Source organism: Toxorhynchites rutilus, chromosome 2 (genome assembly GCF_029784135.1).
Source record: "Toxorhynchites rutilus septentrionalis strain SRP chromosome 2, ASM2978413v1, whole genome shotgun sequence".
In the NCBI taxonomy this organism is placed as follows: domain Eukaryota; kingdom Metazoa; phylum Arthropoda; class Insecta; order Diptera; family Culicidae; genus Toxorhynchites; species Toxorhynchites rutilus.
In genome coordinates, this window is record NC_073745.1 from 112,353,687 (window position 1) to 112,369,673 (window position 15,987).

The 15,987-nt window shown below is 38.6% G+C and overlaps 1 protein-coding gene and 1 pseudogene across 6 annotated transcripts in view; one reads left to right on the forward strand and one right to left on the reverse strand.

Moving 5' to 3' along the window:
* LOC129770253 (adenylate cyclase type 2) overlaps positions 1–15,987 on the forward strand; it is a 177,247-nt gene that overhangs the window by 104,148 nt on the left and 57,112 nt on the right. For 5 of the 6 annotated variants that reach the window (XM_055772962.1, XM_055772963.1, XM_055772960.1 and 2 more), the window contains 4 exons: positions 4,179–4,309; positions 4,547–4,744; positions 14,583–15,125; positions 15,799–15,926. In XM_055772962.1, coding sequence (XP_055628937.1) covers positions 4,179–4,309; positions 4,547–4,744; positions 14,583–15,125; positions 15,799–15,926 — 1,000 coding nt within the window. Of the gene's footprint in view, positions 1–4,178; positions 4,310–4,535; positions 4,745–14,582; positions 15,126–15,798; positions 15,927–15,987 lie in introns of those variants that run through there. The other variant, XM_055772964.1, reaches the window with a different exon arrangement.
* On the reverse strand, positions 1,161–1,274 carry LOC129772398 (U4 spliceosomal RNA; annotated as a pseudogene).

Sequence of the window (15,987 nt, forward strand, 5' to 3'; positions counted from 1 at the left end):
GCCTCGCATAAAGACTTTGTGCCGCGGGCCGAAATGTGCAGGAACATGGAAAGAGGCATCTTGACGAACGAACGCGAAGTGATCGAAAGGTGGAAACAGCACTACGATGGACACCTAAACAGCGTGCAGACAGAAGACCAAGACGGCGTTGAGGAGGACTACACCGTTGACAACGCAGTTAACAACGACGACGTACCAACCCCGACGATGGATGAAGTTAAGGAAGCCATTAATCAGCTAAAGAACCACAAAGCAGCTGGTAAGGATGGCCTCGTAACGGAGCTCTTCAAGGGAGGTCCGAGAAAACTTGTAGAGTGTATGCACCGTGTATGCACCGGATTCATACCTGGTTGCTCGGTTGCTGGGATCAATGCGTCTAAGACTAAATACATGCTAGCAAGAGAGACCGAATCGCAACCGAACTCTTCCTGGTAGTAGTGTTGTGATAGACGGCGACGAGCTCGAGGTGGTAGAGGAATTTGTCTACCTTGGATCGTTGATAACAACTGACATCAACAACAACCGTCTAGTCTATGGAAGTCGTGTCTACTATGGGTTCTGCAAGTCCTCAATGTCCAACAAATTCCGATCCCATACGAAGTGTACCATGTACAAATCCCTAATTCGACCGGTTGTTCTCTATGGGCACGAAGCATGGACGATGCTTGAAGAGGACTCACAAGTGCTTGGTATTCACGAACGCCGAGTGCTCAGAACAATATACGGTGGTGTACAGGAAAACGGAGTATGCAGAAGGAGAATGAACCACGAACTGGCGCAACTCTACGGTGAACCCAGCATCCAGAAAGTCGCCAAGGCTGGACGAGTGCGATGTTCAGGGCATGTTGCGAGATTGAGAAGTGTCCATGATCGGTAGCCCTACCGTTCGTGAACGCGTTCGACGCATTCCTGACCGTAAACAAAAGCCAAAGTTAATTATTGTTAATTATTAATTGGAATGGTTTGAGGAAAAAAAAATCATAAATTGCGCCAGGATAAGGAAGGTCTCACGAATTGCTTTGAACAAATTTCTTGTCGAAAACCTGAGCATCGAATACCTATTCTGATATAGCTCCGACCAACTTAAATTACCATTTCGTGACACCATTTTCTTATCGATAGAAGACATAAAACGGAATTCGCTGTAAATACTGAACTCTATTTCGGAAGATGTGCTTGAAAAATGTTTCAATAATTGAATTTTTTTTTTCAATTCGCAATAATCGCACCTTGTCAAAACCTCATTGGTAACGACATAGTCACTACGCAAAGCGTATATCATTTCGAAAGGGACTTACTTTGAATGCAATATGCAGTGAATATTTTGTTTTCTGTATAATTTTCTGACAGCGCAAACAAAAACTCATTTTTTTCGTGCCCATACAAACTCGCTCATGCAAAACTTCCCACGCATTGGAAGGTGTTAGTATAACCAAATTAAGCGCGACGTAAGTATGCCGTTGAGGCTATTTCCAGCGCAAAGAGCACGTGTGTTCTAAACTGCCAATGACAAGATTTTCGGTGATGAATCTGGCCAATCCAGATTAGACATGATTGATTGCTCTAAAGGATGATAGATTGTAATTTTGAATCGTTAGTAGATGATCATTTCAACGGACACCGAAGAAGTATTTCAAGTATCATAAAACTAGCCCAAGTTCATGCATGCTTTTATTCGCCATACTTAAATAAATATGTGATCTGCGTGTAGTCACGAGACTAAATTATATTTCGAAATACATAAACATCATACCAAAGAAAGAAGAGGCACAAAAGGTACAATTTGTCCCTTTCATGTTACCGAGTCCCCTGGCAGTGCTGTAATTTCGCGATACAATTTTCGCTAGGTGGAATACCGAATACCAATGCGACCCGAAGTGACATCCTCGTGAATATAATAACTTCTACAGAAGTGCCCAAAAAGTACCATTCTATTTTTATCATTTCGATTAACATCTTTCCGAAGAAGTGTCCCCCTGCTAAAAATGATCGGGTAGGGCAAATTGCTCAGTGTATTTACCACTTTGCATAATCCTCTGATGGTCAACGGAGGCTGAGGTGGTCGTGGAGGGAGAATTACGGATCACCTTTCGCTTCAATAAGTCCCATTTTGCATCCACGAGAGGGCCAATTCATCGTTCATTGGCCACTTGATTCAGCTTCGAAGTGGGAATGAAAATGAACAGAAGAGAGATTAAAACAAGATGCCCACGGAGTGTTTTTTTTACGGAGACCTTTATCCCTTAACCAAACTAGACGTTTAGAAAATCCAACCATTACGCACCCATCCACGCTCAAGCACCTTCAATGGGCGCCTCACTCAGCCTGGATTAGGTTAAAGTTGGGGAATTTATTTGAAGTGGAATGTTTGCTTAAAACGATGATATTGCATTACCCTTCTCGAAATTTTTCGAGGAATCGTTCGTCCTTCGGCGGAAAAGAAATAAACGGACGAGTCTCGTCTACAATATAAAAATTCATGCGAATGCCTCGTTCAATGTTTTTCGCTGCTTTGCATTTGTTCTTGGTATTCTGTTATCGAAATTTTATGGAATAACAATCCTTCGATGTTTTTGATTTCTGTAAAAAGAGTCTCATGGCGCAGCAAAATGATTATAAAATATTGTATCTTACTTGAAAGTGAACTAAATATAATTTGAAATCAACACTTGTGGTCCTACAAAATCGACCCTAAAATTTCAAAAAGTTACCCTATACAAAATGTTCACCACCTCGAAAAAACACCCTATGTCAAATTTCAGCTCAATCAGACTTAAGGGAGAGTGGCGCAAAGCGGTCAAAGTTTGAGTTTTTTGAAAATCGAAAAATCACGAAATCGGGTTTTTCGAAAAAAAATTTTTGATGCCAAATGCCTTAAAATGGCATGAAACGTCGAGATCTAGTGTCATCTCGAAATTTTTTTTTGTCAAAAATCGGCACTGAGAGTTTTTTTTCGGCATGCGAAACGAAAAGTATGGTTTAGGGTACCAATAAAAATAGTTATCTCGATTTTTCATTCGAAACTTGCTACGGAATGTTGTTTTGCACAATAATAATAAAAATGGTGCCAAAAGTCTTAAAATTGCATGACACGTTGAGATTTACAGTTATCTCAAAAAATTTTTTTCCAAAAATCAATTTTTCAGACAAAAAAACGACCAAGTGCCAAAAAAACATTTTTTTGACAAAAAAAAATTCGATATAACTGTAAATCTCGACGAGTAATGCAATTTTAAGACATTTGGCACAAAACCATAACAAAAATTTTTAAAACCTCGATTTTCGGTGATTTTTCGTTTTTCAAAAAAACTAAAATTTTAACTTTTGTGACACCAGTAAATGAAGTCCGAATGAGCTAATATTCTGTAGAGGGTATATTATTCTGCAAAGTAACATTTCGTAGCAAGCTCCGAACGAAAAATCGAGATGATTATTTTTATTATCATCCTAAACCATATTTTTCGTTTTGTATTTTTTGTATTGTATTGACGAAAAAAAATTTCGAGATGAAACTAGATCTCGACGTTTCATGCCATTTTAAGACATTTGGCATCAAAAAAAAATTTCGTAACCCCGGATTTCCGATTTCCGATTTCCGATTTTCAAAAAAATCAAACTATGACCGCTTTGCGCCACCTTCCCTTAAGTCCGATTGAGTTGATATTTTGCATAGGGTGTTTTTTCGAGGTGGTGAACATTTTTTATGGGGTAACTTTTTGAAACTCGAGATGACCATTTTCATTGGCACCCTAATACACCCGTATCATTAAATATACTTCTCGAAACTCACCAAATGTGCACTGTTTAGAAACGGAGTGTCAAAATAGTACTTATCAAAAGTCGTACTATGAAACATCGAGCCATTGAAGAGAAAGTTAAATCAGATCTACAGCAAAACACAAAATCATAACGGAAAATGCAAATGAAATCTTAAGATTTCCATTCCTGCATATCTAATGATGTTTACTATCCATCTTCAATTGAATGGGCAAATTAATTCAAGCCTCCCCCTTGAGAGCATCGCACAGTAAATATTTATATTCAATACTTGGTTCATTCTCATCTGGTCGATATCCAATCGCAATCATCTTGTAGCCATAATAACATTCAGATTTAAAGTGTGTCATTCAATGATCTACTACTATCGTTTCCATTCTGTTTCGTTCCCCAATTCACAGAAAACTCCCATCTGGACGATCTGTACACGCGGTACCGGCAGCGATTGCGAAAGTCGTTATTCATTTCAGGCCTGGGAATATCGATACTGTCCTGTCTGGTATCAATCGCCCTCAGCCAGCTTCAAAAAGCGGTAAGATAAAATTGTGCTCTCGTGTATCCACTCCCACAGCATCCCATCCACAAGCACTGTTCCGAATTGCCCCGTGCTGTGAAACGTTTTTCGAGGCACGGATGGCATCGGACGCTTCAGGAACAAAAACCAAACACACATACACAGCCCACCATCCCCGCACTCTACACCACCATAGCTCTAAGCTAGCAAAACAAAACCAAAAGTGAAACCAAATTGAAAACAGTTGATTTACAGATTGTGGCCGACCTGACGATGCTCGGCGTTGCATTCCTGCTGCTGTGTGGCATCCTCGTGGCGCTGCATTTCCCCGTCGTGATGAATTCACCGCTGGCCGCCCTCGCCTTCGCACTGCTCACCACCGGGACCGTCGGAGCCGTCGCCATTGCCGTCGGTGCACAGCTGGCGCCACTGCCGCTCTTTGCACTCATTTTGGTAAGTCCCGAGTCGAGAGGTTAAGCTTTCTACTAGTACCAGGTTCGAGTGTTTGAACACGTCCCCATCGATTATCCTTCGGTTTACTGCTTGCATATTTTTTCCCTCCCGCGTTCGATTATGCATTCCGTGCACGGTGCCAGAGATTATAGAATTTCTCGGGAATAGGGAAGGCACCGATACAAATAATAATGATATTTCACGGGGAAGCTGGCTGCATAATGCACCCCTGGCAATTTGAAACTTGTTAAATCTTCAGTTCCCCGCAGAAGATATATTGCAATATTGTGGAATGTTTTATGTACATTATGAGGCGAACACTTACAGATTATTTGTATCAAAATGAACTCATAAAAAGTTGATGAATGGAGATGTGTAAGAAATCGACCAATAAGAATGGTAGGCAAACGAAGATCAAGATAAGAATCACGTGTTTTTCCCTATTTTCATTCATAGCTTCTCGAACAGTTGGCGCGTAGATTTTTATCACTTGAAACGAACGTATATTTGACTCAGTTGAGAATATAGTTTAGAACAGAGGTTCTCAAACTGTTTTGGGCGAGAGACCCCTTTTCCAGAATGATGTGATACCAAAGACCCCTATAGCAAAATTTCTCTAAAAATTTTTTTTGATGCCAAATGTCTTAAAATGGCATGAAACGTCGAGATCTAGTGTCATCTCAAATTTTTTTTTGTCAAAAATCAGCACTCTGGCACTCGGCATACAAAACGAAAAATATGGTTTAGGATGATAATAAAAATAATCATCTCGATTTTTCGTTCGGAGCTTGCTACGAAATGTTGCTTTGCAGAATAATATACCCTCTACAGAATATTAGCTCATTCGGACTTCATTTACTGGTGTCACAAAAGTTAAAATTTTAGTTTTTTTTGAAAAACGAAAAATCACCGAAAATCGAGGTTTTAAAATTTTTTTGTTATGGTTTTGTGCCAAATGTCTTAAAATTGCATTACTCGTCGAGATTTACAGTTATATCGAATTTTTTTTTGTCAAAAAAATGTTTTTTTTATTCATACATAATACTTACCAATTTAAAAAACTTTGCGATTAATGAAATGAGAAAACTTGACCTTATTTTCTTCTTAAAATTCAACAAAATAAATATATACATGAAATTCAGTAATTATCAAGTGTAACTAATAATTTTTAAATACACATTACTTACAAATACTTAAGTAGGTAATTTATTTTTGAAACTAATTTAAATCCGCAAAGTAAAAATAAAAATGTGTTCCTGAAAAACGCAATCCTACGTCAAAAACTATGGGTGGGTTACACCTAAAATACAACCGCAAGGTTGACGTAGGACTACCGTTGGCTTAGTAGACATTTGAGTGTATTGATTGAATCATTGATTGAACCAGTGATCAAATTAAACAATTTCCGAATTCAGATGCGAACAAATCCCAATTTAGGTAAATTCATGTATTGTGAAAAGATTACTTTCTTTGTTGCAAGTCGTATGGCATGATACCTTGTTCATTTCATTCATTTCTGGTGGACTTCCAAAATATGTGTTTGGCACCCCAATCAACGTAAACAACGAAAACCAAGAAAATCGAACATTCATAATTTTCGGTGACAAGTATCCTTAACGCTACGCTCTTTTAAATTATTTTCAATCATTTAAGTTCACTTTCACTGTGCAATCACGTTGTAATCTCTTGAATTAAATTAGCCGACGAGTGTATTATCATTCAGGGTAGCAACTCAACCAGGAAAACCGGTAAAACCGGTAAATTTTTTTCATTCAAAACTAGGAAAAATCAGATGGATTAATGTTTTCAATTGTTATTTAAATGTAGTGCACTTGTATGTTTTATATACATTGATCTTCAATCAAAGAATCAACGGAGTTTTCGTAGACACTTGAGTCCCATCTAGAGTCAGAGTCTCTAGTCGACGCAAGATTGATTTTTCATCTTCCAACAAACACAAACATAAAGAATTACACCATTTCTTTCGATTGATTTATAATTCAAACTGTTGAAAAAAACCCATTCCACTGAAACAGAATACAGAACGTATAATACGTAGAATACACACACGAGTAAGGTCGTGAGCTCATTTGGGCAATCTTCCTCAGCAAGTGGTAGATATGATCCCATGAAACTCAAATGCTCTAGTGCTAAGCTCTTTCCGCATATGTTTCCGGACAGTGGGATGGTACCAAAGATGCATCTCAGCAGAACTAAAATGAGCTACCTGATCACATACGGTATTGAGCCATACTTTTTGAATGACATCCTTCGTTTACTCGAAAATCGCAAGGATATCGTAATCGGCTTCGACGAAACGTTAAATAAGATTTCACTAGATGGATGTTAGCGTCCGTTACTGGAATGTAACGAAGGGAACGGTGGAATCCAGAAACATTGGCTCAGCTGTTCTAAGCTCAACGCGTGCACTGGACTTGTTCGACGGATTAAAGAAATATTTTGAAGCTAAACCTAGTTTGAAGTGGGTCAACGCAGCATTGACGGTCCCCATGTTAATTGGAAAGTAGTGAAGCAGCTGAATGAAGAAATTCGTGAAATCCGAAGCAGCCAAAACTACGAGTTCACGAATATAGGTAGCTGCAGTTTGCAAGTTTTCATAATTCATTCAAGAAGGAATGAAAAAGACTGTATGGAAAATTGATGAATTCCTCCAGTGTTTCTACAGGCTGTTTGAGAACGTTCCGGTAAGATGTGGGGAGTATTCTTGAATAATTGGATCGGCTGAAGTTTTGCGGAGTAAAATGGATCGAAACCCAACCGATGGCATAAATAGCCCTGGACATGCTGCCGTACCTTAAAACCTACGTAGCCACAATCTAAGCACAAAAGGAACGTAAATACAAAGATACACATCCAGATTTCCGTAGGAGCTTCGCTGCTGTGTTCACAGCCAGTACCTTTAGAGTAGTTGCAGAGGCTCTCGAGGATAAATTGTTAGTGTGTTTTCTTAACATCAGCTGCTGCAGTTCAACCATTTTTCGCTGTAAAAGATGCAATCAACAGTGTTGTGGAAACAATCAAGTTTTTGAGATAAATATCTTGATTTTTGTCAGAACTGTAAAGAGTACTACATTTAATTTTTTCGAGAAATGAAGGAACGATCATCTATATATATACACACACGATATATTTGTTGTATCCAGTTTATAGTTTTCAAAAAAGCGCTTGAACATTTCGTCGAGAAAAATAGAATCAGTGGTACCGTAGTGAGCAAAAGTAAACAGGAATTCATCGAGTTTTGTGATACTTTGGGTTCGTGCGGTATGCTAAAAAACTATCGTCGAAAAGAAGAACGTTTGGACCTTTTGTGGGTGAAGAAACTCATGGGCGCAGCGGGAAAAGAATATACAAACTTGTCTGACTTTGTCAAAGAGATCCTCATTCTGTCGCATGGCAATACTACATTGGAGCGAGGTCCTCCATGAACAAAGTATGTTTGGTGGTAAACCAAAATGATCCAAACTTGGTAGCTCAGCCCATTGTTCACAATGAATTCATCTTATTTTGCAAACAACTTGCAACCTAAATGCAAGCTTGTTATGTTTGTTTGGACTTGAATTTGATCATGGCTTTATTCGTTCTACTAAAATATTAGTCATTATTGTAACAAATTGCTCCACGTAATACAACTTATACAGTATACCGAGATCGTCCCCAAGGGGATATCGACCACTTTGAGAAACCCTGGTTTAGAATTTAGTACGGTGCGATGACTAAAAAAGGCGAGCGCGCGAGCAATCGTAAAACCAACGGACGATTGTGGCTGTAACAGTAACAAAGGGATCATTCATATCGATAGTCACTCTGATGCTTGACCGAGTGACACATATATTTTTTGACTATATGAAGAAGCATTACTCACTTTCTCCATCACTCACAGTGTTTGACCTAGGATTTGAATATATCATGTGAGCAAAAATTCTGTATACCCGACCAAAATTAAACAAAGTAAGTAGTCTCAGGCTGCCTTCTGCAGCCAGAAGTTCTCTTAAGAAGAATTGAGACCCATGTTGTTCCTTGAATATATCACAGTCTTGAGTCCGCTAACGAGAGATCAGCAGCATCCAGACTTCCAACGTTCGAAGCAATAATTGTATAATTTGCGCTCGGAGTTCGTGAAGATCTTGTTCTCGTTGACCCTTCCGCTTAGTGGATTTCGACAAATTGTTCGAACTCCCGTTCGCCACGCGTTCTGTAGGGAATTTTGTGCGAAGGCAATTCAATCCACTCGTTGAGGGAATAATTTCGATAGATTGATCGACCTCCGTTCGTCACGCGTTCCGTAGGGAATCAGTGCTATCCAGTTTATTCTTGATAAAATACATACAACACTCTACTTCGAAACCTGTAACGTGCAAGCCAAACTCATTACGGTTGATTCCTTGGCGCAACCGAGTTTGCTGCTTCGTTCGCACGCTTACAGAGATGTCATTAGAATCCAATCGAGATTTAGTCAACTGTGATCTTCATTTGTAAAAAATAATTAACTTGAAACGCTCAACCGATTTACCGATTCACAAATGAAAATGAATGAAAGACTTTTCTGGAAAAATGTTATATGAAACCTAAACGCCTAGTTTTAGGCGAAAGATCATTTTTATATATTTTTAGAAAGTACAGACTTGCTCCCATAAAATGTCAAAATGCGCACATGCGCCTCCATATTTATGTAAACCCAATGGAGACGCATGAATAAACAAGTTTTCTTCAAATGTTTCGCCTAAAACTCAACATTCAAAGCTCATATATAGTTTTTTTTCGGAAAAGTCTGAAATTCACTCAAGAAATCTCAAATCGGTTGAACGGTTCTAAAGTTACGAGATTTTAAAAATGAGCGTTTTGGCAAAACAATCGATTTTTTAATGCACTCGTAGTCTGAATTTTGCATCCAAAAGGGAGAGTAAAAATAATTTTCTAAAATTTTTCGAAAACGATTAAACACATAACAAGGTTTGAACAATACAGCACATCAGAGACGAAAGTGCTGAAAGTCTCTTAAATAAAGACAAAAAAAAATACAGCACAATTTATCGTGGAATTGTATATACTTTATATACTTTCACATGCGGTCGGACCACTTCTCAAATGCGCAAGATGTACTTAAAACCATTGTTTACGGCAAAAATTCATAGAAATTTCATGATCGATCGGAATCAAATCACTAACCTAAATAGGCCTAAAACACTCCAAAATTCACACAAGATCTCCCCAAGCAAACAAGATCAGCTTAAATTTTAATAATTTTTTCGGATATCACTTCAGAATGCATCGAACTGTTGTATTTAATTGTGTTTTAAAAACCCTTTCGTGGAAGTTTCGAATCTTCGCACGAGACTTCTTGTAAATTGTTAATTTTCGATAAAAAAATACCCTATGCTCAATCGGGCTTTATTTACTAGTGTCACAATGTGTCATCATTTTTTCAATCCATATGATATTTTTTCTGCTTGTTATGATCGAAACTAGTTGCTTAAGATCATTTGTGACTATATTACGAACAAATTTTGATAGGGACATGTATTTCTCTTATGAAAAGTGGAAAATATACATGAATTTGTTCGGAACTCAGCCCCTACCTCTTTCAGTGGCTGCCCTCCCATTTCTAATACGCTTTTAACCACCTCTAATGTGTTAGGAATATGTATATCAAGTTTGGTAAATATCGATCAAGGTATGGTCAATATATTCAGAGGTATGAGTATTTTTAGTATTTTTATAACGACGAAACAAACAGAGGGCGCGCTCGAAGGATTTTTATGTTTATCATATGGTGATTTGACATGGTCAAGAAACGCCAATTCAAGATATCGTAAGCAGTGCCAACAATTTATGGTCGATATATACGCGAAGGTAGAGATTGAACGACTGCAATTCTTACTACACAATCAACAAAAGCGGTGCGAGGAATAATACATTCACTTGCGAGACACTATCATGAGCAATGCCGACACAGCTTTAGTTATAGCCAGGCCAAAGCGCAATGCATTGTCATGACATTGCGCGTGTGTTCAAACACAAAATGAAGTTCGATCGTATTCATCCCCACATATTGTTGGTTGTATTCTGTTGAATGGAAAAAGCGCAATTTCGCATGCTGTTCAAACTCAAGTCCAATCGAGTTGGGCAAATGTGACAACCTTGCCACGCAATTCGACGTAAACAACATTGGTCTCCATGTTCCATTTCTATGAAGCAAGAATAGTAATGGTTTTTCGGGTGGAATAAACACGCAAAATTTAGCATTCAAACACATTCAAAACAAATTTAGCATCCAAAGGAAATTGAATAATAATTTTCATTCAAATTTCAACAATTTAGAATTATTCCCGGAATTATGCCGATCAGATAGAGAGTAAATTGAACCACAAATACGGATGACTTATTTTGACCATTGTTTCGCTACAAGGCGAACGAATTTAAGAGTGTAAAAGTCGATTTCGATAGAATTGTAAAATCCGATCACTCATATGCATATATGAATATTGAGTTCTACAAATCGGTGAAGACTAATAAAAAACATCCATGAATAAAGGAAGCAATATGGCTGTGTTTCAAACTTATATTACCGATGTGAATACTCCTCGATTGAATGACAACGATAAAATAACGCGATTCCAAACAGGCCGAATAATCAGCTCCATTGAAGTTAGCTGGCGTATCGCTGTTTTCCAATTTATGAACGAGACCAAGCTGTTATAAACTAAGCCATGTTGAAAATCACATGCATGTATTTTCTAACAAGGAGACAGCAATAAATATTGATTTTCTATATTTCATTTTTTCTACTTTCCGACAAACTTATAATACTTTTTTAAGTTGACGTTTAACTTTTAAGAGATCAAACAGTTACGTTAATGAAATACACAAGAAACATCATATAACCTTTCGTTCAAATCATTTAATTCGTTTTTTTATCGGTCACATTCGATTTATTTTAAAGATCGTTAAAATATTCAAACACACTTACAATACATTAGTGTGTTTTATTCAACACCCAAAATATTCACTAGAAATAATTTATTTGGCAGAACAACGTTTGCCTGGTCAGCTAGTAGAATAATAATTGAGTCGGGTAGGACCGACACTCCACCGAAGGGAAAGACAAACATTTTGTTTTGAAAACGATTTGATTATCTCCTCTTTCTTTTTTTTAACAGATGCCTAACTAGGTTTGCAAGAGCAGCCGGATATCATGGACGAATCAGCAGAGCGGTTTTTAGAACGTAATCCGAATCTGTCATTCCGAATGCTGGAAGCTATTTTAGATATGAAAAAATGAGTACTGAACCGATCGACATGAAAATTGGTATGTTGGGGTTTTTGGGGCCGGGGAAGGTTTTCGTGATATTTTGAGACCCCTCCCCCCTCTCTAAGGGGGGGGGGGGCTGCCATACAAATGAAACACAAATTTCTGTATTACTCGGAAATTAACCAAGCAAACGAAACCAAAGTTGGCATGTAAAAGTTTTAGGGTACAATAAATGTTTCTATGATGGTTAGACAGTCCTTCCTCCACTCAAAGGGGGGGCTGCCATACAAATGAAACACGAATTTCTGCATTACTCGAGAATTAATCAAGCAAATGAAACCAAATTTGGCATGTGGAGGTTTTAGGATGCAATAAATGTTTCTATGGTGATAAGATACACCTTCCCCCTCTCTTAGAGGGGGCTGCCATACAAATGAAACACAGTTTTTTGCATTACTCGGAAATTAATCAATCAAACGGAACCAAAGTTGGCATGTGAAAGTTTTAGGGTTATTAGATCTATTTTGTTCATTTTCTTAAATATTTTGTTATTATCCTAAAATCTTTAATAGTTTTTTATTCATGTGTTCGTGAAAAGCGCCTCCAAATCTTATCCCAGCGCTATGGAATATGTTGTATAAGACATCAAATTAGGAAAATTAAGTTTTTATTGAATCCCTATACGGTTCACTATAAGAGCTGTAGTCAAAAACGTAGTTTTACGTTTTTCACGACATACTCAATAGGCTTGGAAATTAAAATTCGAGAAAATACTTAAGTACGTCTATTATGATATACCACGACAAATTATAGTTTTTTCACATATTTCACTCGCCCATCCCATCACTTACCTCATATGATTAATTTCGTTTCAACTAAGTTCGAATTTAAACAAGAAGAGAGAATTGTCTGTGAGAAACTGTCACTGTTTCTACCCTTAACTCTTGACATAACAATTTTAAGTTTTTCATGCGTAAAAAGTTACACAATGTTTGAATCATTCCAAGTTTCTGATATCAGTTGGGGTGAAAATGGAAGCGAAATCATTCTCGTTCGTTTTGTCTTCAAGCTTCTCAGTACCATCAATCAGAGATCAGACACTTGATTGCATTTCGGACAAATTCATTAAACTGTACGATTAAAATATAACATTTTAATGATGGACGCTATTTCTCTGTTTGAGGAAAATGGATCTAATAGCGTACAATGGAACTCAAACTCAAACAAACTCATACACAGGAATGATGATACTGACAAGTTTAATGTGAACCTATTTATCAAGTTAGTTAGTAGAGGATCTCTGCCAATAGACTTTCAGTTATGTTAACCGCTTTCATTCTTCGAACACATCAAGGGACAAATTCCTATATGGCTTCACACGATGCATGATATTTAGCTAATCATAATTGTTGTTCCCATCCGAGTATCGACTTTTCCATTGTTGACTCTTATGTTTGGAGAAACTCTTCGAAGTGAAACAAATTTCAACGAAGTCGTAACTTTGTCGTACTTCCCTGAAATTTGCCTGTCTCCATACGTATCATTTAAGGGAGACAGACAACGGGAATTTTAACGTCTATTCGATTAAATCCATTCCTTATCAAACATAAAAAAAGCAAATAAATTTCATGCTGAAACTTTTTATATGCTGCCAGTAAATTGATATACTGGTCGGACTCGATTATATATAGTCGACCATTTTTTTTCAACAATTATTTTCAAATCCTATGCATAATCGAATCTAATGAAAATAAATTTTTCATTAATTTATGAATGTCAAACATTAATAGAAAAATAGCTTTTTGTGATTCGATTATGTATTGGATTCGAAAATTAACGTTGAAAGTGAAATTGCGATTATATATAATCGAGTCCGACCTGTACTTACATTCTCCGTCCTTCGTGGCAGACAAATCGTGAAACGTATCTCCTGAGAAGCAAGAGTCGTAAACTTCAAAGCGCCCTCCGATGAGCGACATTAATGCTTCCAAACGCTAAGTGAAAGACAAAAGATGATGAATCCACCATCCGAAGACCGCTGTGCTCTCCGTTGTTCAACTGGGGCCGGATGGTAAGCGATAGGACAAAGGAGGGCAGTAACCGCTTAGTCGGTCGTAAATTACATGATTTCACTGCGGTGGAAAAATGCAGCGTTAAAAATTCTAACTCTACCCTACCCTGAGGGCTGACTGTTCGACATGTTATATTTCCTCTCCCTCAAACCAATGGCTATAAAAGTATTGAGATTTGAATTTTGATGCGGTATGGAAAATGGAAAACATTTCAATTTATTCATATTCATGAGTATCACATTCAGCATATATACCGCGTCTCCATCGTAAATGACAAGTTGTGGAGCAGCATGGTAGTTGCGGACTAATTGAACGAAAACTCAATCTTCATCAATCCAGATGGGCTTCAGGCAACGAGGACAACCGCCGACGTCACACTGCTCTACAACGGTCATTTTCATGTTTTGTCATTTCATCGCCGGTGCAATTTACGTGCAATCATGCTTTAAATTTCTTCCATTATCCGGTCTGTCTACTCTTTCTCTCCGCACGACAGGGTGTCCACACGATGCTGCCCATCTCCTGGCCGGTGTCAGTAGTGCTGGCGGTGATTCTGTGTCTAGTTCACATCGGGTACCGCCTCTGGTCCGGCCTACACGACCTGCCAACCTTTTTCTTCCCCCAGCTGCTGGCAGAGTTGATATTCCTGGCCTCGGCATCCATCTCGGGACTGTACTATCGCATTATGTCCGATGCGGCCCACATTGATGCCGTTGATGGTACCCGCACCGGGATCGAGCAGAGGGTCCGGTTGGAATGCGAACGAGAGCAGCAGGAACAGCTCCTGTTGAGTGTGATACCGGCCTACATTGCCGCCGAGGTGAAGCGTAGCATAATGCTGAAGATGGCGGACGCTTGCCAAACAGCCGGCGGCCAGACTCAAACACGTTTCCACGAGATGCACGTACAGCGCCATAACAACGTGTCCATCCTGTATGCGGACATTGTAAACTTTACACCCCTCTCCGAGCAGCTGACCGCATCCGATCTGGTCAAGACACTAAACGAGTTGTTTGGGCGGTTCGACCAGATTGCACAAGTGAGTATCACGTTACTTCGATAGTGTAGTTTGCTTATTTGTAATCATCGGGTGAGACAACAAGAGCCGAACCTAGCCGGGATTCCACTGAGATAAAGGACGACACTTTTCGACGCATCAATTATGTAAATGACTTTTAGCATCAGTGGAATACCGGCTCTAGGCAAACTATATGAAGTCACTAAGTACATTGTCTCTGATGATGTCTCCGTACATATCCTGAAGAATCAGTGCTGTGTTGAATACGCAACAGTAAATCTGCTGTTTTCAATTGTATGTCCTTTCAATTAAACCAATTACAAAGCAATCGTTCAACAACAGCAAACAACTTAAACCATAATTATCAATGAGCCTGTCCACTAATAAATTTCCCAAACAGATTTGCTCGTAATGCGATTAATTTTCTCAAGTACGATTACATAATCATCGGCACCGCTCCAATTTGCTGGTAATAAAATCCAATTTTATCAAACCGTGTAACGCTGTCATTTCGCCCCACTCACCCTCAAGGCTCGTCGCCGTGAAAAATTATATTTATTCATTTATATAATTCCCCTTAGTGTCTGATTCTTCAGCTTCATCCCATTTTTCTGCTCATGGTATCAAGTTTTACATTATTTTTCCGTTTATCGTTTCCACTGCCTCCGATTCCCTTCGAATAAAACGCTCAAAGGAGAACCAGTGTCTGCGGATCAAAATCCTCGGCGATTGCTACTACTGCGTGTCGGGACTGCCCGTGTCCCGACCCCATCATGCTGCCAACTGTGTCAACATGGGACTGCAAATGATAGATGCCATCAGGTAAGTGATTCCGGCTGCCACCAGCCGTGTTTTCTTTCGCTTTTTTTGGTATCACTTTTGG